The 26873-nt window shown below is 30.5% G+C and overlaps 3 protein-coding genes across 9 annotated transcripts in view; 1 reads left to right on the top strand and 2 right to left on the bottom strand.

Annotated features, from left to right (window-relative positions):
- The first annotated feature begins 6661 nt into the window (after window positions 1-6661).
- Window positions 6662-26873, top strand: part of LOC114932538 (protein amalgam) — a 219677-nt gene continuing 199465 nt past the window's right edge. For 6 of the 7 annotated variants that reach the window (XM_029304813.2, XM_029304812.2, XM_085479843.1 and 3 more), the window contains exon 1: window positions 6662-6998. In XM_029304813.2, the coding sequence (XP_029160646.2) occupies window positions 6976-6998 (23 nt within the window). In that variant the 5' untranslated portion in view covers window positions 6662-6975. Of the gene's footprint in view, window positions 10045-26873 lie in introns of all 7 variants that reach the window. The other variant, XM_085479841.1, reaches the window with a different exon arrangement.
- Window positions 19411-22347, bottom strand: LOC146724479 (lysosomal aspartic protease-like). The gene is made up of 8 exons (XM_085479728.1): window positions 22188-22347; window positions 21292-21530; window positions 21004-21122; window positions 20674-20873; window positions 20427-20549; window positions 20175-20355; window positions 19944-20042; window positions 19411-19809 (listed from the first exon to the last, which is right to left on the bottom strand). Exons 1-8 carry the CDS (start codon window positions 22247-22249, stop codon window positions 19663-19665), a joined length of 1170 nt encoding a protein of 389 aa, XP_085335854.1. The 5' UTR covers window positions 22250-22347; the 3' UTR covers window positions 19411-19662.
- LOC146724478 (lysosomal aspartic protease-like) lies at window positions 22748-25809 on the bottom strand. The gene is made up of 8 exons (XM_029304806.2): window positions 25596-25809; window positions 24713-24951; window positions 24422-24540; window positions 24095-24294; window positions 23876-23998; window positions 23615-23804; window positions 23383-23481; window positions 22748-23248 (listed from the first exon to the last, which is right to left on the bottom strand). Exons 1-8 carry the CDS (start codon window positions 25655-25657, stop codon window positions 23102-23104), a joined length of 1179 nt encoding a protein of 392 aa, XP_029160639.1. The 5' UTR covers window positions 25658-25809; the 3' UTR covers window positions 22748-23101.

The following is a 26873-nucleotide window of genomic DNA, read 5'->3' as shown; positions in this document are numbered from 1 at the left end:
TCTTAATTAATTTGCTCTCAATCCAAAATCACCCTCTCCTCCTTAAGAGCTTTGATACAACAGCGAGCCGATTGCGTCGTATACAAGTTTGTAATTCCTGGTTTGTCATTTATTATCATAATATTTATTATAAATACGATTACAGTATAAATTACGCAAGTCGCAGTGTTTGCGAAAAATAATGCGATATTATACATATATTTTTCTTTGCTATAAGAATTTTTTGTCAAAGAGTTTCTGTCGCAATGTGTTTGCGAAAAATAATATGATAATATACATATATTTTTCTTTGCTATAAGAATTTTTTTTCAAAGAGTTTCTGCCTACACAATTTATAAATATACAATATATAATATTGTACTTATTAATCATCTTGAATAATATTCTATGTATAAAAAGTAGGAATTACATAGGAATTACAAACATATTATTTACTGCAATAATAGATATTTTATCGTGCTAATTATTTTATTTATCAAGTACTTAAAAATTTAATTATTTTATAAAATAATTTAACGCTGTATTAGCTCGTGCTAATTAATAAATTAATATTAATATGAATAAAGGCTTTATTTGGACGAGTAAAATTGGGTGTAAGAAAGTTAATTCGTGTAACAATTAACATAAATTTAATATTCGCTCGTATATTGTTGAAACAATCAATATAGTAAAAGAGGCCAGCATAACGAGCATTAAATAGAAACGTCTAATTCTTTTATGTAAGATTTTGTAAATTTACGGTTTGTCCGATTCGATTGATATTTTTTCGGTTTAACAATGCTTGCAGAATATATTAAATAAATTTCTGATTCTAACATTCTATTTAATGCTCCTTTTGCTGGCCTCTTTTACTATATTGATTAATTCGTATATTTATTACTTAACTTAATAGATTTAAAAATTTGTAATAATTATTGTTATACGATTGATAAGACACAAGTACAGTGTCGAAACGTCTTGAATGAATTATATCGAATGTAATAAATACACGAATGAATTTTCTTACACTCAATTTTGCTCGTACCAAATAAAGCCTTTATTCATTACTATTAATTTACTAATTATTTGAGATCTCTATAAAAAACAATATCTCATTAACTACAAATATTCTCATACCTTATTTTTATTATATGTTTGTGCTAATTGAAATGGGATATAAAACGATATGTTGCAAAATTTCTATTTATTAAAAAGAACATATATAGTGTTACCATATATTTTTATATGCAATATGAAAATACCATTTGTTATGGTTTTATTTGTTAAACCGGTGTTGTAAATCATGAATAATAAAGGGGGTGAAATGATTTATCATTCTAATTTCAAATAAAATATAACACAAATACGTGTTCAAAAAAGCCGGAGAAAATAAGAATATATAATGATCACACGTAATGGTATAAAGGTGCTGGAATGAGAATATGAAGAAATTTTAATGGTTCCCAATTTTTTAATTAAAAATTTATTTTTGATATAAGAGATGCCAACTTTAAGTAGACAATTAAAGATGTCCCCTATCAAATCTGTTGAAATCTTTTTGTTACGAAAAAGCAAATCGAGCACTTGTTCTAACGATCGCTTTGTACGAAAATGGTCAGATCGTAGCAGTGGTCAAAGCCGATGTCTAGTCAGCCACAGTCCCTTTCAAGTGGGGCTGATAGCCAGATTTCCAATAGTCACTGACCAGACGTTCGCTCGGACATGTTATATTTTTCTCCGGAACTGCCTGACCCTGACAATAAGAATTAATCGACGTCTCAGCACTTTCTTGGAATGTCCCTTTTTCGCGTTGGTAGAAAAGCGACGGGATAGTAGTAGAGCCTCTCACCGCAGATAATTTCTGTTCGTCCCGGGAACCGTCATAAAGTTTCCTTCGGAGCGTGCCATAACATACAGAAAGTCATAAACTATCGATCGAGAGATAGAGTTTTGATTGCTACTGGTGAAGTCTGCACATCTGTTCGTAGGAAAGAGACGCATTTTACAATTTAACGCGTTAGTATAACTGGACGTTATCCAGATATCTCGGTAGTGGACTGGAAGAAACTTAATTATTGTTCTAGAAGCTTATAACTTTCGGTTATCCACATAAAAATAGCGTTACAGTCTCGTTCCATTATCATCCAGTTTCACGAGGAAATATTTGGCGTAGCGCGCATAAGAAAATTGATTAAATTAGTCACTTCTTTACGTTAATTTTATTTTTTCAATAATTATTTTCTATTTCCTATATTAAATGAGATAATTAAACAAATATGCATTAGTGCAATTGTAATTTATAATAATAATGAATAATTTACCATTAATAAATTATTCTCCCTCAAAAGACAATTTTCTTACTATTAAACTCTTGTTAAAGAAATATTGGTTTCAAATTTGTTAAAGAATTTATAATAGCTTGAAAGGAAGTACGCGAAACTTTACGATACATACAATGCAGAACTTGTTGCATTTTACCTACTTAAGAACACAAGTTTCAACTATGATTTTCAAATATTTATATTTTTTTATTGTTACTTTTGTATGTTTCTTAATTTGACTATCAAATTTCGAGAATAACTTTTTAATCGTTATTGATTATTGAAAATATTTTAATATTTAATTTTAATTATATATATGAAAGTGTAAATATTCTTAGTAAAGTGTAAATTACTGAGCAATTAATTCGGATTTTTGTGAGGAAATGGACAAACGACACGTCGACGTAATAAAAGCTGAAGGTGTGGAAATATGAGGATTAATAACATAAATTATCAGAAGATATAATCCTTTGCTATGAGTAAAAAGGGAGACGGAGATAAATGGATATTGGTATATGTCGCGGTTATTGTTGGTGATCGTTTTTATCTTAGAGAACGATAACCACACACGTTTATACCTCCTGTTTTGTTTCCTGACATAGTTATTTCAGAATTCAGACGTCGATAGTATTCTTTTCCTGTCTGATTGATATCTATGTGATTTCTTACCATGTGCAGCATATAGTTGATGTTATGCTTTAAATGATCAACAAAGAATAAAACATATAATTTATTTTTTATATATTTTACGTAATAAAAAAGATATAATTTTAAATAAGATTAAATAAATTTAAATAACATTAAAATATATTTATAATAAAGTATATACATTAAAGTATTACATTACGTTGTTTATATGCATTTTTTAATGAATTAATTATCTAAATTAATGCATTTTTAAACTAAAATTTTTATTATGTTGAAGAAACATTTTTAAAATAATTGAAAATACTTGCTATTTATTTTTATAAAAAAAGATAAAAACAAATTTTACATATTAGTAAAATTTATATTTTTAATATATCGATTTTGTTATATTGACTTTTATATATATTGATACAATATACATGCGCATACACAATAAAAAAACTTCAAAAATATATACATAAATAAAAAATACAAGTTGAAAGTAAAAATAATTGAACAGGCATACAATAGTATGGAGTGGCGAAATAAGTTTTTCGAAATAAAAGCCTGCAGTCTGGGTTATTTGATGCACTCGATGTAGTATATGAATCATTTTCCATAAATATAGCTTTTATTTTGCTATGTGAATTACATTTTCGTATAAAAATAATATTCGTTACTATAAATGAAATCTTGTAACTTGTTATTGTCTTTCTCTCTATATACGTATATATGTATAAAATTCTTCTGTAAGGTTACAATAATACTTTCGAATTTATCAGATATATAAACTACTGCAACAAATTGTTTTGATTTTATGTCTTGTGATTATAAGCAATAAGAGAGACAAATATTTAATTTTGTAAGTTATTTTTGCAACTAAAAATTTGTTACACAGAAAAATAGATAAAAAGTATACTATTATACCGAAAAAATAACAAAATATATATGGAAGAGAATTCTGTTTCCATTATAATTCTATTCTATGAAAGCATTTTACTCGCGGATAAAAACTTGCAAGCATTTAATTTATAGCATTTATTTTATTGGCTATTACAGTTTTGATTTGAATTGATTTAAAATCGCAAGAAAAGTGGCTTTTATATATATATGTATATATATATATATATATGTATATTATATATATAATTACAAGATTCTTCTCTGGTTTGCTGTTCGATCATGAGTTAAGGTCGCGTAGCGAGAAATTAAAGAAGACACGAAAGTTTTAAGAGTATTATGCAAGCATCGTGTCAAAACCGAGCTCGAAAGTATCATAGTTATTGAAAATGGTAACGCTGAGGCGTTTGCGTGTTAGCATGCATAGGTGTGTATATGTGTGTGTACATGTCTGTACGGAAGATGAGACCTATTGAGTTAACTATCCTCGTTCCCGAGATCAGGGAGCAGCACGTTAGAAAGTTATAAGTCTTTAAACTTTAATTTTAACGTGAACTCGACGGTGCTAAAGTTGGTTTAGTTTTACCTTACTTATGCTTCTGCGGTCAGAACCTGGAGTCTTAAGAAGCTTCAAGACTCCACGATAAATCCCGAACGCTTTACATTATAAAACGGTAAACTAGAAGGACTTTTGATACGCATTTTGTTTTTGTCACTTGCAAAAATTGGACGATAATCTGTAGATTTTGCGATTTCGCGTAGTATATTTATTGTAATCGCATATAGTTTGATTTTATGACATACAGCTTTAACGCTGCATTTGAAGTGAGAATGGAAACAAGTATTTATTTTCCTTCAACACTGCGCTGTTGTTATGCATTCAAATAATATTTCCGCGCAACTGTTTGTATATAATATTATCTGTTTATGCTTATATTTGTCATAGATGATTTTCTTTTTATTTATATTTTATGTACAAGTTAAATTAACATGTTATAAGATGCTTAAAAAAACGTATAAATATTTAAAATTGTAGTCAAAATTAAAGTATTCGCAACATTTCGATAAGAAAAAAATGTCATCATTTTTCATAATTTAATATAGGTATATTATTATCTCGATATAATTGAAATATTTAAAAATATTAAATATATATTTGTATCTATAAAATTTTATTGCAAAGTTTATTACATTCTTCTGAAATTTTATTTTGCAAAACTGATCTCGTTGGAAATAAATACATGCTATTTCAAGAATTTCAATTCAATTGTGCTCGTAATTACACTTGCATAAATGCATATGATATATTAGCTTTTATTTTACATGATATATTTTTGCAAAGTAAGCATACTTCACATACTAAATACGCCATTTGAATATCTCGAATGTAAATTTTAGTGGCGGTGGCGTAACGCGTGAGAAAAGTGGCTATTATAATTTACTGGAGATGAAAAAATGGGGTTTTATATGACAAGCGTATGCTGCGTATTCGCGAAAGAAACGGAAGGATGCCGCTCTCTTCCGTTTTAAACATTGCACATACAGGAAAGACGTGATGCAAAACGATCGTACTCTTTTTATCTTGTGGTATGCAAGCATATATATGTATATCTGTTCCCTGCCATGGTATGAGGCCGATTGAATCCTGCGTTTGTTTCATGCAATTCGAAAATTCGTCTACCGCGAAATAAACGGAAGTTCCGGTGGCGTGCGCGCCGTTTCTTTTTTTTTTCATTTCTTTTTTTCCGCAAAATCGAGTTTTCCAGTCATTCGCGCATCAGTCAACGTCGGTTGCCGTTTTTGCAAATCGTGGCGCCGCGATATCGAATAGGTAATTTCCGAAATCTCAGCTGCCCGTCGAATGATCTATTGCCGGCGCACATCGACCATTCGATACGGCTAACGCATTAGACCATTCTATGCATTCGACATCACTGAGATCAATAGACACTTCTGACACGTTACATCGCGATGTAACAAACGGAGGTGGATCAGGAGTGTACGTTACCATCTACGGTGAGCACTGTGTTGCGCGCATTATATCATATATAAGCATAATTGACATATCACGTCAAGAGTGAGCCATTACGTCGATACAAATGTCACAATCGAAACTGCTCGCTTCATAAACGCTCAATAACAAGTATGACAAAAGGTATTCCTGACGAGATAACTGGGATATGCCAATGATTTTGCAGATATGTTTTCTTTTCAACATTTTCTACGTCACAATTATTAATATTGCTTTGGATATATTTTCGAAATTATAAAATTATAACATTTTTGAAACTCAGAACTCTATATATTTTTATTTTGACTATATAAATTTCCTTGGCACGCAATAATATTTAAATATATAACATCTATCAATTTTAGGCTTGTTTATTTTATACAATCTAATAAACATATTTTCTTTTTTAAAGAGCAATTTAGCGAAAAAGGAGAGTATCTAGTTTAAATTTATTTGATACGTCTCTCCTGAAATGCATTAATTATCTTTTTTAGTGGCCTAAAAGATTTAATGACAATCGGACAGGAAAAGATTATCGTCACGAAATGTTCGTAAAACTTGTTTGGTACTAATTTGCAGAAGATAAGTAGGATTAGCGGACAATGGCAATCGTATTACATTTTTGTTCTTTTTAAAAAGAAATCTCCCGTTTTCCCACGTGATTCGCACCTCAAACTCCGGGCGACTTAGCTTTTCCTCCGCCACTGCTACCACCCTCTTTCTCGGGGGTGGACTTCGCGGCACGGGAGAGGGTGATTTTGGTTTACCCCTCGCTCGTAGCGACGCTAGCGCCGCGTCGGAGGCTCCAGTTCGACCTCAGCATCACTCGTGGTGGTTTCGCGCGCGCATCCGTCGCTAAAGTGCGATCACTTTTCGAGGGAAAAAATCGAAATTATGTTTTATTTTTGTCGAAATTCATTCATTTCATCTCTGTTGTCGCGATAGATTGTTCGACCGGCGCGTATAACAATCTCGAACTGTGATCGAAGAACATCGAAGAAAATCTATCAAAGTTCTCGAAGGAAATTGCGAAAGTGCTCTTAATGAGAAGGAAACAAAGTTACACACGTCAAAATAAATCATGGGCGACCAATGGACGAGTGAACGATCAGTCGCGAAAACGTCTATCGCTGACAGATGCTGCGCTCTCAACAAATAGTGTGCGTGTGTATATAATTAAAAAATAAATTCTTCAAACTTGCTTTGGATTCAGTTTTATTAACTCGAAATAGGGAAACGTCATTTAGCGCTATTTGCCGTGCAATTTGTTTCGTTTCCGGGCGCAGTTTCATGAATCTGAATGCTATCAGAATGTACTCGCGGGAATGCGGAGATTTTCTGCGAAATCACAGATGATCCGGTCCACGTACCAGGGAGAGAGAACGCTTGAATTGTCGAAAACTGCAAATGCATATTGCATTTCTTTCAGTGAAAAGAAAGAAAAATTGCGCTATTTGCGGAAAAATTGTGGAAAATTTTACGTAAAATTTGTTTCGCGTGGAGAACGATAGTCTAAAACGTGCTCGAGATGCTCGAATGATTTAAAATAAATCCTGGGATTCTGCGGCAGTGAGATGATACTTGCAGTGAATGTGTCATAAAACGCGTTCAGTAAAATCCGGATTAAAGTATTCCCGCGCGTTGAGTCTCTTGTTTGTATATAAAAAAAAAAAAAAAATAATAATCACACGGAGTATGACGAGCGAAACATTGTAGTGTCATTGGTATTTAAAAAATTTGATCAAAACTCAAGTGATAATACATTTGACATATCTGAAGCAATCAAGTGGTATTTCGCGTTTTCAACGTGATAAAACTTATGCGATTTTGGGAATGAAAACGTTTTGGATGGCTCGCTGAGGATCTTGAATTTAAAATTGAATCTTGTATTAAGGGAGACTGTAACAAGCTATGTTTAATGTAATGTTCAATGAGAATATTTCTACGGCAGTGCGTAAATGTGTCAGCAAAAATTTACATTAAAGCTTCGGCTCCGGGCCCTCTTTAATAGCCCTGAGCTTAATACAAGCACAAATCTTTTGATTCTCAGCGGCACTTGAATGCGAAGATTTATCAGAAAATTTATTTTAAAAAAGTAGCTCACTGCCCTGACTCTATATAAATTTACATTTTTTTTGTAGTCGCTTGTCGATAAAATTGTCGACAAAATTAAATAAAGTTTTATGAAAACGCGTTACAAATATATAAATCTCAGTTCCTCTAATAAGATTTTTATAATTAAAAAGAAAAAGAAGCGTCTAATAAATTTTATAAAAAATATTAAGATCCGCGCAAAAGTGATGCAAAAGATAAATCACGTTAACCTTAGATAAATCACGTACATAATCAAATGAAATTCGAATCATATTAGTGTCAATTTAAAATGATTATCGAGTTAACTCTTGTTATAAAGGTCTCAGAATAACAATCCAATCTATTTCAAAAACAAAAAAAAATGAAACTCTTCAATCACATTATTCCGCGTACGAATTCTTGAGGATCTGTCATTGTCAGAGCAGGCATTATTTGTGCCACGCAAAGTTATAGGAAAGTGCAGTGAAGCGAAGGGAATAAGATCGTTTGACGTCGCCGAGATGCTAATAAAAAAAATTCGCGAGAAGAGGAAAAAGAAAATAATTTTCCTCGAATGATACTCGAATGATACATCGTGAACGCGTGTCTCGTGAATGACTGGGCAAAAAATTCGTGGGAAGCGCCTCGTGACGTGTTAAAAACATCATTTAAATCACTTGTGATTATAATGCGAGTATTTTCTCGAAAGCTTTGGAGTGTTTGAAAAAGAAATTTCGAGAACAACACCGTTATTTGTCGCAAATGTATGATGATCTTTGTAAAAAGACACACATGAACTGTAAAAACACGTTTGCAGAAATAGTAACTCGTCGTGCTCTGCTTCTTTACGTGACTAGACGAGGCGTGCTCTCGAAAACGATTACGCGAAGTGCCGGCGGAAAGTACTCGTACGGATAAAACTCCGACTGACCATTTGATCGGTCCTCCACTGTGCACAACCGCAATTTTCGAGTGGTTAAAGTGTTGTGTAAAACGCAAAAATATTAACAATAATAGTGCTCTTATCTTGCTGGAATGCCGTTCAGAGACATGAAATTTTCCCATAAAGTGCATTCGTGATTGCCTGTTATTTGAAATTCCTTCGAACTTTTATCGCGTGTTTTATCAACGTAATTATCCGCTTCTTGAGAGATTGAGAAGATACGTCAAGATAAAATTACGAGGCGTGCTTTACCTTAATCAGCATTATACAAGTGCGAAACGTATATGAGAAACGTCACGGAGCAATTAGGCAAAAAATATCACAAATTTAGCAAAATTGAAATAGAAATTGCATGTAATTAGTGTTGAAGTACGATTCGAACAAAAAAAAATCAGTCGTCCAAAAAACAAAATTGCGCGTTATTGTATATTGAAATAAAATTATGCTATCGAATGAAAAAATATGATTGATAATAAACTTCACTTTTTTTTGCGGCTGATAGTCGTCGAGATAAAATCCTAATATACGATATTCGCGACTGACTGTGACAATATTGACATTGTCGACGTACGCGAAGCTCTCTTTCTCTTCGTCATCGGAGATTACACGCCTTTCGGCGCTCGCGTAAAACTGCGGCTGAAAAGTGTTGACGGTGCGTTCTATTAATTTCCCATTTCTCGGGCACAAAGTTCTCCGCGAGTTGAGATCGAAATTGGATCAACGCGACAGCTGCGCGTCGTAATAGAAGATCGTACGCGACATCGCGGAAGAAAATAAAATATGCATGAGGACAAAAGTAGCCGTCTCTATTCGCTCGGAAGCGCAGCGAGATTCCTTTAATAAATGGCTATCGTCCTGGCGAAACGTCATATCATGGGTTTCCACGTGAAAAACTGTTAAACATTCTCGAGTGTTTCTCGAGGGTTGTTGCGATTCGAGATCGTAACCGCCGTCTCGAGGATCGATTGCTCTCGTGAGATCTAAGAGTGTCGAGCAAAAGCTGTGCCGAAAGTGCTTGGATATTTCGTAGCAAGTGCTTCTCAAAAGAGTTTGTCTCCTTTTGGTTGCGTTCTCATTCACCGAATTCACTTGATTTTGTGCCATTGTCTTTCGATGCGGTGTTCTACGTGAAAGGCGATTTTCTAGATCGTGTGTACTTCAAAGAGAAGAGGAGACAGACTTGCTTGGGCGTAAGTTTCACATTTAGTTTAATAGTGATTAGCTTTGTAAGAAGCCATATATATATATATATATATATATATATATAGAGAGAGAGAGAGAGGGAAATTGTCTTAAACTAAATAAAATACTAATTATTTATAAATAAAGCATAATTAAAATTTAAGTTTACTCTTTTTTAAATACGCACAGATTTATATTGTATATCAGAATCTAACAATTTTAAAAAAAGGATTCGCTATAAAAATGTTATATTAATTGATATACAATACCTCGCGATTCTTCTAATTTTAAACTGAAAGTTAAGAAGAAAATTGTAATATTAAATCACAAACTGAACTAAACTAACTGTACCGAAGTTGTAATGAGCATACATGTACATGATATTAACATAAAATTATGTACGTAAGTATCTTCGAGTACGTACACTAATAAAGTTTCAGGATCATATTATATTATATTATCTCTTTAAGGGAATATTATACTTTCCAGAATAATTACGATTTTTGCGAAAATTGTATAGATACTTAAATATTAATAAATTGCAACACACGTGCATTATCAAACACATTTTAATATTTTAAGAGTTAAGGTGGTAGTAGTACTTTTAGGGATAAAAGAAATCTTGAAATATTGTTTTTTTAATAGTTTGTAATAGATTTAATATTTTTTCCAAAATTCATCGTTACAAGATTTTTTAAAGATCAAAACATTTCAAATATTCCATCTTTATACATTTTTATTTAATTTTATTTGATACAATGTTTTATAAGATGATTTTGTATATATATATATATATATATATATATATATATATATACATATATATATATATACATATATTTTGCTCATTATTTGCACGAACAAAATATTTTATAAATATTTTCTGTATTCGCATTATTTGAAATACTTAAATACGTTTATAAAGATTATAATAAAGAGTTGACGATTCTCTTATAATTGAGATTTATCTCGTTTTCGAATGATTTATTGGACCTGCATTGTTAAAACGCGATAATTAAAAGAGCTGTCGTAGTTTTCTGGGCGAGCAGTTAGTTCTCATTTATAAATGAGGTTATAATGAATCGCGGGCACAAACTCAATTTCTTCGAAGTCCCTAATGGATTTGTCACAAAAGAATGTTGGCTCTGAGAATGGGAAGAGTTTGGGGATCTCTTAATCTGTCTTTACTGCTTTCTCATTACCTAGAACTCCTGGAGTGAAGGCTCATTGAAATAAACGTGAGGGCTAAATTAAACGGACAAAAATCCTATATTACCTATTTACGTCGTAAATTTATTTTAGAAAGAGACTAGCCTTTGTTTGATCCAATTATATGTATATACCGAATGTATATAATTACTGCGTAAATATGGTGAAAACAGAAATTTCTATTAATTTATTACGGTAAATGAAATAATATTTAAGTAAAGAGAAGTAATTATTATATTAAAAGTTATACAACTAGCTAATATAGCTTTTTTATATTCTTTTTTATTATTTATTTAAATTCTATAATGAAATCATTATTTTAAGAAACAAATTTGAGAATCCTATATTGATTCATCCAATGCTTGTTTTTACGCAGTATATACGTCATCTACCGAATCTGTTATTTTAAAATTTTAAATCATAAAAAGAACCTTGAAAATATAGGACATTTAGAAGCTAGACATTTTACGATTTTAAATTGTGTGATGACAATAGTTTTGTCGTGGATAGAGATGTGAAAGAGATGTTCAACTTTATTTTTTAAAATGGAATAACAATTTTTTTGTAGAATTCTATAGAGGCAAATTCTAAACAAAAAAATCTATTATTCTTTAAAATAACAAATGTATTTTGGATCGATAAAATTATTAAATTTATATAAATAGCGATTTGATGGTTATAACATGGAAAATAAGTAATGATAAAATAAAGATATTTAAATTAAATTTCGAAAGTTAAATATGTTTCCGCATGTTGGAAAATTTATAAAACATTATCGTAGAGTTAAATTAGATTTAAAAGTTTATTAATCTGTAATTAATGAGCAAAATATTTTTTGTTGCAAACTTTATGCTTAAGATATTTAAAATAGAAATTTGTTATACATCAACATAAATATAAATCGTTAATCCATATAGTCATAATTATACGAGAATATTAGTAGTATCGATTATATACTAAGCATACTTTCTAGGATTCTCTCTTCATATGCGAGAATATCGATGCGATATTTTTTGCAGTTTTCGCGGTCGGGCAAACTGCGATGAAATTTCCAACTCTTCGCGGTTTGCGTATATGTGTATCGCTGCTGCGGGCAATCGCGGTCGTAGAAAAAAGTACACATCATTCCATTTTTCATAATAATAGCGCTAAATATAATCTGCGCTGCATTAAATTGCAGTAATTTTAATATATCGCCGCCAGCTTCGCGATAAGGCACGTATTATTTTTGTCAAAAATTGGTTTTTTCAATGACGGAAAAGATATTTACTCATACATAATTTATTATTATTGGACAATATATTCATAATTATTCTAGCCGCGTCTTTATATATATATATATATATATATATATATATATATATGGATATCGCTTGATGATATATTAATATCGCTTTATCATACAGTATTTTGTACGTGTTCGTTCCTTTTTAATTTACATATAAATTTTAATTGCATTTTTATTTCGTAAAAATATCCCGTGATGCATACTTTCGTTATGCATACAGCTTCACATAAGAAAAATATTTCAAAGCATAAATTGTGAGAAACTTTCTCGTGTAGTTTTAAATGATACAAGTTGACGGTTCGATTTTGCGAAATAGCGGAAAAGATTTGACTGAACGGAAGGTGCAAGCAGTGGAAGAAAACGGAGGACAGGGATTCGAATAATGGGCGAATCTTGCGCAAAACTGAAATGATTGATGGAAGCGCGGGCGAAGGTTGGGTGCCCCAGGAACGGAAATGCCGCGGAAACAAAAGGAGGGAGAGGAAATAGTTAAGCTTGCGGACTAGGTCGGCACCTAGAATGCTCGAATGCAGTTAACTCGAATGCTCCCGATAATAATGATACTATAGAGAGTCATCAACCGACAGGCCCGTTTAATGAGTTTTCCAACCCTTTCTCGAGAACTGACATTTGTCATCGTTGGACTTTGACGAAGTAATTTCTATTTGCTTCCTTTATTGCTCGACAAATAAAAGTTCAGCTTGATTGGAACTAGAACCATCAACGATTTTTAATGGGAAAAATAACGCGTCAAATAAAATTAATCTAACATGCTTTAAACTACAAACAAAATATGGTTTGTGGTTTAAATTGTTTGTAGTTAAATACTTTGATTTTGTATTTTCATTCCTTTATTTGTTTTAATCATTGAAGTCGCTGACGAATCTCTGGTTGTTTGTAAGCTGCAAGAGCAAAATTAACTATTGATTTGGGGTGTATGCATATTGGTAATATGTATACATATATATTAGTGAAATAGCATTAATAAGATTTTATAAAGCAGATTAGTTTATTATTATATCAAAGTTAAACATTTTTTAATTAAAAAAGTAATGGTATTGTGTAAAAAAACTAGAGAAAAAAATTTGTCTACAATTTCAAAAAGTGATTGAGATGTAGAAAATATCTCTCAAAAATGATGATAAAGCTAATGGAATGCATAACATATTTTTTCTCATCATGCGTTTTAATAAATCTTTCATGTTTCATTCGCATTGATAAAAACTTTAATTTCTGCCGTAATAAGGTAAATAGGATAAACAAAATAAAGATAAGAGAGAAATAAAAATATTTGCATAGTATTTTCCAAATCGTGTATACGTGTGTATAAAAGATGTATTTAGAAGAGAAATATAATACAGAAATAATTAAAAAAATGTAAGAGCTTGTGTTATTTCAAATATTTGTCAGATGTGATTGATTTTACTGCTCATATTTCTATAAAATAGAAATATTATATTTTTATATATTTATATGGCAATCGAAAGTTTATGCACGCTTACCTTTAGAACGTGCGAAATTCTCGTAAAAGAATAGCCCTCGAAACTTTCTCTAGAAGCCGGACTTTAAAAACTTTTCCGAAAGCTACTTTGGCGCCACGGCATATTTCTTCGTTCGATTTAAGCCGAAGGATTTTACTATTCTCTCACACCTCGGATTTTACGATCGGTGTTCCCATATCGCAATTGCGTTGGATAAACTTATCTATTCTACCAACGTATTCCTCCCTTCCCCTTAAACAGTGATTTAGGGGACCAATAATATCGGTGTCGCAATAATTTTCTCGGTGTGACAAATATGTACTAAAATGTATCCGCGGCAATTTGTATCAATAACCATATTTCATTATACGTATCACGGCGCTACCGGTCTTGGTGCGATTTCGATTCCATATTGGTGCAGTAACGTTACCTAATCACGCTCCCATCTCGCTCGTGAACTGATACGAACGTACACCAATCTTCCGCAAGAAACAGGGTTTATGCGCAAATAGAGCTCGTACGAAGAAAAATAGCGTTTTGTAAGCAAAAATAAGACTGATACATTTTTAACATCACGAAAGATGCGCTATCATAAAAAGAGAGTAAAAGTGAAAAAGAAAGAGGGAGATAATACCTAATGCAAAAATGTGTATAGAGTTGACGAGTATGTAAAAAATATTTTATACACAAGTAATATAAAAAATGGGGAAAGTTGGAGAGAAATGCGTTATCTACTGAATTTATTTCGCGTTTTGCAATGTTTATGTTGATTTAAAACAGAAGATTACAGAAATTCTCATATTTTACAAGCTTTTCATATTTTTCCTTATCAGGAGAAAACAGCAATTTATACATACATATTTTGTATTTTGTTTCTTATTTTTCAATTAAAGCACGACGTATCAGACGCGGATATGAAAATCCGAGGGCTTCAGCCAAGTTCTTACTTTCCCTCATCACTGTAAAATTACGATAACGTCTACGGAATATGTAATCGGCCTTTCGTTCAATATTCATCGAAGCGGCGCCATCGTCGGGTCAAAGTAATCACTCATAGCTTTGCGCGGGCATAACGATTCTATACTGAAGGCCGATTAGTGCATTTGTCATGCAGTCGGGGTATCTGGGGTCGTGCACACCCCCATTAGTGACGTACGGGCCTCAAGCCAGACAATGCCTCTATGTGAAGACGGCGAATCTGAATTCTACTAAGTGAACGCTGGCTGATCAATGGAAATGCTATATTTCGGGGAAACGGTTCGTCATCCCGTGAAACTCTGCGCGCGACATCGGTCCTTCCACTTCGAAGAAGATTAATGTACGATTCATATGAGTGATGTACTATCGCCCTCGCAACAAGCTACATATATTACTTGAGAGATGCGCGATTACGCGTATTTATATCATCGCTATATCGTATCTAATAAAAGTCACGTTAATAAAGTCGAAGTTTTTCAACGCGTTTTGTTCGCATGATTTTTCTCCGCTAATATTTATTTTATTAGTTTTTGCGTTAATTAAAGGCAACAGTTCTCGTTTTCTACGCGAATAAAAAATACTATTATTTTAGTTTCAAAATATGTTAATGTTTATTTCAATAATACCGTGATTAAATAACAATATAAATTTACTGTAATCTGAGAATAAAATATCTTGTTATTATAATTTCGTGAAATAATTATATAATAATATATTATTTATAATTATATATAAATTGTAATTTTATGAAATTATTATATATGATATTTAATTCAAAATAATAAGAAGTAATAAAAAATATAGTATTAATCCTAACGAAAAATTTAGTTTCGTTAGGATAACGCACTGTAATCCGCGAGTTGGCTCTTACTGCCTGTCTTATATCTTTAAATTTATATTTATATTACAGAGCCTTGTTAAACTCTTAATTTAAAAAATATAGTATTATGCGAATAAAAGTTGGATATAACAAAAAATATTTGCTGCAGACAGATTAAAATAAGCGAAAAATATAAAAAAAGATGAGACATACATTTTCATAAATATTTATAATAAATAACAAATTGTATAATATCGTACCATCTTCAAAATATACACACCTTATTTTATCCGTAATTATTAACATTATTTCTAAAATATTAAAAAAAGCTTTTGATATAAATCGCATATGCTTTACAATTTTAATAACAGGTTGATTAAACGTTTGTGACTAAATTGAAAAATATTGCGTAATAGAAAAAAATAGATATGTATACATCCGTACAGGATGTATGTTTAAAAAAACGTTGAATATTTTTCTACACATCTCGGAGTCTTTTCTGGAATATAATGCGTAGATGGATCATACGAGGTGAATCTTGTGTGCGAGAGAGTTGGTTTTAACGAGGATTTACTCACATATGCCTCGTTAAAGATGTACAAACACATACACTCCGCGGCATTCATTAAAATAACAGATACCTGGTGTCGTACGGATAAATGTCTGTAACCAAGACTGCTCATCTCCCTGTTCAGCGCTATTCATTTTAAACGAGCACGAGATGATGATTCGTGTTGACTATCATGCTCGATGCCTTGTACAAATACATTGACTTTAATTGAGTATCACGGACACTTTGAATGATATGCAGCGGGATGTACAATAATAAAACGCGCGTATCTTTCCCGAGGGAGATATTGCTGTAAGAAAGTAGAGTGGAAAGATATGTTAACGCTTTGAGATGTGAAATGAACCGAGATGATATGGGCGTGTCCTTTTTGCTCAAGAAAAGACTCTAGGTCAGATTCGATCGATTTATACGCTTTTAAAGTATTCTTTCGTCAACAGAGATTGCGCGTGCTCGTATAATTACAAATACTTAAGCAGCTGAGCTTTATAAGATAAATATTTTATTCTTCTGTTAATATACATTAGTCACTTTTAATGCATATACATATATATATATATATATATTATATATATATATATATATATATATTACGAATTTAGAGAAAATATTTTTCGCCGTGAAGCTTTCATTGTTATTGTCACGTATATAAAAATAATGTGAACACTTTTGAAAGAGGGATATTTATACCTGTTCATTAATTAAATGTTGGGTCACCACTTGTCTCCTTTCCAGTGCAACACTGTCTCATTCTTCCATCCGTTAATTACCCTAGAGATGTTGAAGGAGGAAATCCGCTTCTCATTCTTCCTCAAAACTGTCCACAGTCCGATAATATTAAGCCATTAAGATGCCCAAACATTCTCTCTGGCCAGCACAATTATCAAATTTGAATATCATCAAACAAAACTCTTTACTCTCTTCTCCAAAATCGCCCATAGTGGCTCAATGATATTCAAATTTTGTAATTGTGCTGGCCAGGGAAAATATTTAAACATCTGTAGACAATTTTGAAAAAGAGTGAGAAGCAGATTTCCTCTTTCAACATCTCCAAAGCAATTGATAGATAGAGGAATGAGACTACATTTTACTGGAAAAAAGATAAATGGCGGCCCAACATTTTATTAACAAACAAATATAAATATCCCTCTTTCACAGGTGTTGACATTATTTTGTCTACTCCCTGTATGTATACGATCGTTCGCGAAGAAAGTAGTGCGAACAATTCTTTCTTAATGACGCGATATCCTCTTACTAGCATTATTTTATGTGAACGTGACACAAGCCAGAGTAGATAGACTGACAGCTCATTGTCCGGTCAACAACACTTTACAACTGCGCGCGTAATCATACAGGATGGTAGACAAGCAACTGACAACAGATGGATGGACGCGTGGACGAAAGGACGCATCGTTGCACGTGCTAGCAGTGTTGATTTTCAACTCGTGCATTGCGAAATCGGTGTGTTTGTCTGACCACAAGCACGGATGTACGTATCGTCAAGTAGTATCTCTGCGTACATTTGCCCCGAATGGATTTTACATCCGTGATATAAAACAAGGCGAACAAGGTGGATGATATCATTTTGCAATAATACGTAATAAAATTATACGTTGATTACAATTATCGGATATGGCATTAACTTTATGATACGAGTGACCATGATTCTTTTTTTGTTCTTTTTTGTTTCGAATATGATTAAAACGCAATTTTTCAAATATTTTACTAGGCATTATTACGTTTAGAATTGTTGAACATTTGAAGTTTTTTCTTGATTAAATTATTTCTTTTTTAAAACATAAGAAATATAGAAAAAAAATTGAAAGCTGCAAGAATGAAAAAAATGGAACGGTTATTGCTGATGCTGGAAAAAAAGAGTATATTTATTTATAAATGTTATTTTTTTTTAATTTTCTTTGCATTAAATAGACAAATTTTTCTATTGTAAAATAAAGCGGAAATATAAAAAATACCTTAAAAAATATATAGTTAATTTGATTCAAAAACGTTTAAAGTATACAATAGACCGTTTATTTAATTCTGTATAATAAAAATCGTAAATGTAAATAGCTACAATCTTCAACACACATTATGTAGAGAAACATAATAATTGGTATTTTTATTGGATTCTGTTGTGTATTATAACGTTGAGAGTTTCGAGAGAGAATAATTTCAAGTATTCATTTATTTTAAGATAACATATGTTTTATGTCATTATTTTCCTCAACGGAGTTACATCAATATTTTGAAACAAACAGCACTTTACCGACTAAAAATCAGAGTTGAAGAGAAGAAGGAAGAGTGAAAAGAAAATATTACAAATGTAGAATATTTGCTCCTTTATCTCCACACATTATTTTGAAGAGTATTGATATTATGGCAAGAAAGTCTCGATATCTATTGGATATTTATGCGCAATAACTCGATTTCCATCAAGATAGAAAAGTTCGTAAAAATGCAAGTAAATCGCGCGAGAGGAGTACGACTATCGATATATACCATATAAGATGAAGTATCTTTTTCTGAATTAAGTAATTCACGTGCAACGATCGCACATCACAAAATTATTCCTTCCGCGTGTTGTTTCGCGAATAATGCAAATGAGTTCTCATTTAACGACGCCCTAATGAGCGCACGGTTAAACGTTGCCCAGAACTTTCGAGCACTCAAAATTAAATAAACTAGAATACAAAGATTGTGTTAAATGCTGTCTGAGATTCGGATTATGTATCGCGTTATGAATTCCACGCATGAATGCCAAAAGTTAGAATCGTTGCATCCCACAGTATGGCTTTAGATACTTGCCAAATCTCGGAAATCTTATAATATATGTTAGAGAGCACAGGAAAAGTAATACATGGCAATTTTAATAACATAAAAAGGTAGAAAAGAACAAGATAATTTAAGAAATTAAAAATTATTTAAATGTAATTATATAGGTACGTTTATATATGTATATATATATATATATATATATATATATATATAATATATGGAAAAACACATTTTTTAGAATTTGTGTTCAGAAATATAGCAATACAGTGAGTGTATTCAAAGAAAATATATCAAATTAAAAATAGAAAATATTTTCCATATATATTCTCATTTCAATTCTCCAAAACAAATAAATCCGTTTATAACAATGTGACACAAAACTATAAATAAAAAATTATTGGTCAATAAACATTAAAAAACTATAAAAAAGTTACTAAATTAATCGCGGATTTATCATTTAAATGCGATGTCTTTTATTATATAATTTTAAGAAGTAGCAATCAACATTTATTTCGTTGGGGCAAATCCTACTCGGCCTCTTTCCAAATCAAATACACTATAATAACGTCTAAGAAATATATCGCCTAAAGTCCAAGATGTAGTGTCTTGCGATTCAAAACTGCTTCTACAAATCGTGTGATCATTTCTTGACACCTGATTAAAGCACACAGAAAAAAAGTAAATTTTCTAAATTTAAATAATTTTATAACCAACAATAATTGTCAAATCAACGTTGATTCGGCAATCATTTCTAGGTTTAAATTTATTATAGGATTTATAATATTCACCGGTTGGATGTAATCCTCACTAGTAAGATTGAACATTTTATCACCTATAATAAAACTGATTACTGGCATTTCAGCAGAGTCTATTTTGCTGCAGTTTACCTTTAAACAAAAGACAATATCAAATTATGAAATAGCAACTCACAACACAAATATCAATTTATAGTTTAGTCATATTTTATAAGTTTTCTACAAATAGCTATGTCATTGTAAAAAGTATAATTGTTTACTTACTCTATGCTCTCCATTAATGTAAATAGTTCCAAGAAGTTGATTAATAATTGAGATGTCACTAGTTGGTCCATATATTAATGAGGTACCTGCATTAACGATAGCTTGACAGCCACTCGGGCACAAGATATATCCATGTATTGCTGGATAGCCTTCCTCGTCCAAGATATGACGTACTCTGATCCTACAGCACAATAATAATATTAACAGTTTGTTGTAATTATAATTATGAGAATAATTTCGAAAATAACGTACACATTTATAGTAAATTGCCAGTATCGATTCTTATTAAGAGGAACATACGTCAACTCGCCTTCGTAATAATCGGGATCGGTACCACCCAATATTAATTCACCACCGACCTTGGCCGACAAATCTCTGCGCAGGTTGTATATTTTTCATATTGTAATATATATATATATATATATATATATATATATATATATATATATTGTTAAAAATATATTTAAACATACGCAATGCATGAAAGAAAAATGCATACTTATTCAAATAAAAGCTGAAAACGGCTGATGATACCAGATCTTGTTTCACTATATTGTAGAACACAGGTATTACTTTGTTGACGTATGACATGTTAAAACCCATGCCCAAAATACCATCAAATTTTCCATACACGAACGCAAAGCATCGATCGTGTATTGCTTCCATAAATGTTTGATTTTGAACATTGAGACCGGCAATCTAGAAATATAATTTGGTAAATTAATAATAAAATATCACGAGAATAGCAGTGTATATAAATACTTGAAAAGGGTTTATAAACTATGATTGTAATTGATTAAATTGGCCTATTTGTTTAATGATTACTTACACTCACTACATCAGTAGATAAAAATCCAGTCGTACAGTCTTTGCCACATGGAATCTGAATCATAGCATCATTTTGTATATATGTACTAGATTTTTTACTATTATATTTGCTACTGAATACTGTAAAAAATAGAAAGTAATATCAGAAATTATCGCAATAAAGAGATTTAAAAAAATGTTTTTAAATAATTGCTGAGGAAAAATTATCTCCAAATAACAAGATCTACTTGTATATTTAAGGTGTGATACCTTATATCAAACACCTTGTATATATTAATAAGTTACTTACAGCAACCAATGTTGAAATACGCGCACTTTTCGGATAATATCCAAAAAATTGGCGAATCAGTATCAAATATTACTTTAAATTCCTGCGGCGGAGTTCCGATAGTAATAAGACCATAGTACTGAGCATCTAAATATTTGCATAAAGACAACTTAGGTTCGTTTATAGAAACTACTAGACGGTCACCGGTGCCACCGTTGTTCAAAGTGTATCGAATAGAATCCATTTTGTGTAATAAAATCCTTGAAATAATATAAAGAACATTCTGTTTTAGTTTACATATTTTACACAATACATTTTATGCATTAGCTATATCAGAAACATTTATTAATTCCCCGATTTTTCTAGATTACCTATATGATTTATGCGTTTTATATAAATTTGAAATAATGTTTATTTTATGGCTCAAGTATTATATATATAAAATAAAGTCATTATAACTTAAAAGAAGAAGATAACTCCAAATAAAATAATATTCTAAAAGGAGAATATATACTTAGAGCTGAGTAAACAAACAGTACAAAACAACGCATTGGTACTGAGAGTTTATAGCTTACGCGTGAAAAAATAACTTATACTTAAGTGTATTTATCTCGAATTATAATACATGTACGTTAATGAATTAAATGTAGACCAAAACTGTAGGGTAGACAGACAATTTTTGCAAATTCACAAAGAATCAATTTTTATAAAACATTCTATATCTCTATTTTTTACTAATAAATAAATAAAAATACATTTTTGTAAAATAATTTTGTCAAATCGTTATTGAAACGTTAATTGAATTCACACAAGCCTTGCTTCAAATCCAAAAAATTAGATGCAATTACGAAAAAAAGAGTCATTTTTATAATTTCAATATTTATCATATCATATAATGCAATGCAATATGCACTTACCTCTGCAATTGCGCGTCGATCATCACAAAGATCGTTGCGACTAGCATAAAGATGCGAAACATGTTTGCAAATTTACTTGTGATTGGAATTTCGAATAACAAAATTGGCAGCGACGAATTTCTACCTTATGATCGGACACAGAGAAATAAAGCGTTGTCGATTTCTGACATTCTTATACTAACCTTGTATCAATATTCAGGGGCTTATATATATATATATATATATATATATGATCGCGAAGCGTTTATTAAATGCTTAAGCGGGGAAAGATTGGTAACGACACACAAAACATTTAAAAAGAATTTCAATAGATTTCTATTAATCAATTTAATTTAAACATATATTTTTGATATACTTCTTTAATTAATACAACATGTATTTTAACAAAATTATCATTTAATTAATAAAAAAAGCAAATACTTCTTCGCAAAAGTATATTTTTAATACTTAATTAATAGACGATAAGGCCATTTATTTTTACAATAAAAGTAGTGCAATATTTAAGAATACAAAACATAATTAGCACAAATAATGCAAAAAATTGTAATATGTGACTGGTGCACATTTTCGTTTATCTCCAACAAAAAATTAATTTATATATATATATACACATAAAGTATATAGATAAATACATTTTTTTAAGTTTATTTGTGTTCATAAATATAACAATACAGTGCGTGAATTGAAAGAAAATATATCAAATTAAAAATAGAAAATATTTTCCATATATATCCTCATTTCAATTCTCCAAATTAAATAAATCCGTTTATAACAATGTATCACAAAACTATAAATAAAAAATTACTAGTCAATAAACTTTAAAAAACTATAAAAAAGTTACTAAATTAATCGCGAAGTTATTATTTAAATACGATGATATTTATTATATTATTTAAAAAAATAGCAATCGACATTTATTTCGCTGGGGCAAATCCCACTCGGCTTTTTTCTAAATCAAACACACTATAATAACGTCTAAGAAATATATCGCCTAGAGTCCAAGATGTAGTGCCTTGCGATTCAAAACTGCTTTTACAAATCGTGTAATCATTTCTTGACACCTGATTGAAGTACACAGAAAAAATGTAAGTTTTCTAAATTCAAATAATTTCCTGGCCAACAATAATTGTCAAATCAATGTCGACTCGACAATTATTTCTGGGTTTAAATCTATTATAAGATCTATAATATTCACCGGTTGGATGTAATCCTGACTTGTAAGATTGAACATTTTACCACCTATAATAAAACTGATTACTGGCATATTAGCAGCGTCTTTCTTGAAGCAATATATCTTTAAACAGAAGAGAATATCAAATTAAGAAGTAGCAACTTACAACACAAATATCAATTTATAATTTAGTAACTTTTTATAATTCTTCTTCAGATAGCTATGTTATTGTGAAAAATATAATTGTTTTACTTACTCTATGCTCTCCATAATTGTTCCAATAAATAGTTGCAATAAGCTCATTAATAATTGAGACGTCCCTAAATGGTCCATATATTAATGAAGTACCTGTATTAGCGATAGCTTCACAGCCATGCGCGCACAAGGTATGATTTTTTATTTCTTCACGGCCATCCACGTAGAAAATATGATTATATATTGTGATCCTGCAGCACAATAATAATATTAACAATTTGTTGTAATTATGATTATGACAATAATTTAGAAAATAACGTACTTATCTATAGTAAATTGCCAGTATCCCTTCTCATTAACAGGAACATATGTCAACTCGCCTTCGTAATAATCGGGATCGGTACCACCCAATATTAATTCACCACCGACCTTGGCCGAAAAATTTCTGCGCAGGTTGTATATTTTTTATATTGTAATATATGTATATTTTTTGTCCAAAACATTTTTATACATACGCAATGCATTAAAAGAAAATGCATACTTATTAAAGTAAAAGCTGAAAACGGCTGATGATACCAGATCTTGTTTCACTATATTGTAGAGCACAGGTATTACTTTGTTGACGTATGACATGTTAAAACCCATGCCCAATATACCATTAAATTTTCCATACATGAACGCAACGCTTCGAACCTGCATTGCTTCCGCAAATTTTTGATTTTGAACATTGAGACCGGCAATCTAGAAATAATTTGATATATTAATAATAAAATATCACGAGAATGGCAGTCTATAAAAATACTTGAAAAGATTTTATAAACTACGTCTGTGTTGACTAAATTGGCCTATTTGTTTAATGATTACTTACACTCACTACATCAGTAGATAAAATTCCAGCTATAGAGTCCCTGCTACATGAAATCTCAATCGCAGTATCATTTTGTATATATGTACTGGATTTTTTACTATCATATTTGCTATGGAATACTGTAAAAAATAGAAGAAAATATGAGAAATTATCGCAATAAAATGATTTTAAAAATAAAAATTTTTTAAAATAATTGTTGAGGAAATATTATCTCCAAATAACAAGATCTAATTGTATATTTTCGGTGTGCCACCTTATATCAGACGCTATATATATTAATAAATTATTTACAGCAACCAATGTTGTAATAGACGCATTTTTCGGATGTTATCCAAAGATTTGAGGAATCAGTATCAAATATTACTTTAAATTCCTGCGGCGGAGTTCCGATAGTAATAAGACCATAATACTGAGCATCTAAATATTTGTATGAAGACACTCTAGGATCGTTTATAGAAATTACTGGAAAGTTACAGGTGCCACCGTTGTTCAAAATGTATCGAATAGAATCCATCTTGTGTAATAAAATCCTTGAAATAATATAAAAAACATTCTGTTTTAGTTTACATATTTTACACAATACATTTTATGCATTAGCTATATCAGAAACGTTTATTAACTCCGCGATTTTTCTAGATTACTTATATGAGTTATGCGTTTCATATATATTTGAAATAATGTTTATTTTATGGCTCAATTATTATATATATAAAATAGTCATTATAACTTAAAGAAGAAGATAATTCCAAATAAAATAATATTCTAAAAGCAGAATATATTCTCAGAGCTGAGTAAACAACCAGTACAAAACAACGCATTGATACTGAGAGTTTGTTTACGCGTGACAAAATAACTTATACTTAAGTGTTTTTATCCTGAATTATAATACATGTACGTTAATTATGATTAAATGTAGACCAAAACTATAAGACAGACAAATTTTGCGAATTCACAAAAAATCACTTTTTTTATAACATTCTATGTCTCCATTTTTTACTAATAAATAAATAAAAATACATTTTTGTAAAATAATTTCGTCAAATCATTATTGAAATGTTGCATTCACACAAGCTTTGCTTCAAATCCAAATATCAGATGCAATTACGAAAAAAAGAATTATCTCTATAATCTCAATATTTATCATATCATATAACGCAATGCAATATGCACTTACCTCTTCAATTGCGCATTGATCATCACAAAGATTGTTGCAACTAGCATAAAAATGCGAAACATGTTTGCGAATTTACTTGCGTTTGGAATTTTGAATCATGAAATTTCCAGCGACAAATTTCTACCTTATGATCGGACACAGCGAAATAAAGCGTTATTAATTGCTAACACTTTTATACTAACCTTGTGTCGATGTTCAGGGGCTTATAAATATGATCGCAAGGCGCTTATTGAATGCTTGAGCGCGGGGAGAGATTGGTAATGACACACAAAACATTGAAAAAGATTTCCGATAGTGTTCTGTTGATCAATTTAATTTAAACATATATTTTTGGTCATGTTTTTTTACTTGATACAACGTGTATTTTAACAAAATTATAAATAATTAATGAAAAAAGCAATTATCTCTTCGCAAAAATATATTCTTAATACTTAATTAATAGACAATAATGTCATTTCTTTTTACCATAAAAGTAGTGCAATATTTAAGGATATTAAACATAATTAGTACGAATAATGCAAAAAGTTATGTTGATAATATATAAATTTATTAAGCAAGCATTGAGAAAAATCAAAGTTTTTTTATTTAATGAATAAATTTTAATAAGAATAAATGATTACAAACACATGAGATATATACAACGAGATATGATATCGTTTTATTTAATGTAATAAAATAAATAAAATTTGATTTTAATTGGAAATTTTAGATATTAGTACAAATATATTGTATAGAAAGAATACACATATATCTTATTTTAACTTATTTATTTATATTCAAAATACGTGTATGTCAAATGTTAATATACAATAATATATTATATATTTTAATTTAAATTATTTGTAGAAGATATCGCATATATATCTTTATTTTAATTTTTGAATATATGACATATATTTACCTATAACAATGTACCTGATAAATTAAAAATTACTCAACAATATGCATTAGAAGTGATACAAAGAGAACTTGATTAGTTGCAAGATTGTCATTCAAAAAAAATTATGTGTAACAGTAATTACATGAAATAGGAATCGATGTTTATTTTGATACGGCAAATCTTACTTGATCATTGCCCATATCGAAAACTGTGTAAAAAATGCTAATAAATGCATCGTCTAGAATCCATTGCATCTATTCTCATGTCAGATGCTTGGAAACTGCTCATACATGACTTGATGCCAAACTGTTTGATCTGTTAAGAATTGAGTATAAGCTTCTTTTATTCTTAAAGAATTTAAATCAAATTACGATTATTACATATATATATACATATAT

The sequence above is a fragment of the Nylanderia fulva genome, unplaced genomic scaffold (genome assembly GCF_048542155.1).
Source record: "Nylanderia fulva isolate GAGA-0341 unplaced genomic scaffold, ASM4854215v1 Scaffold13, whole genome shotgun sequence".
In the NCBI taxonomy this organism is placed as follows: Eukaryota; Metazoa; Arthropoda; class Insecta; order Hymenoptera; family Formicidae; genus Nylanderia; species Nylanderia fulva.
Note: the sequence above shows the minus strand (reverse complement) of the source record. Positions and strands in the feature narration are given on the sequence as shown.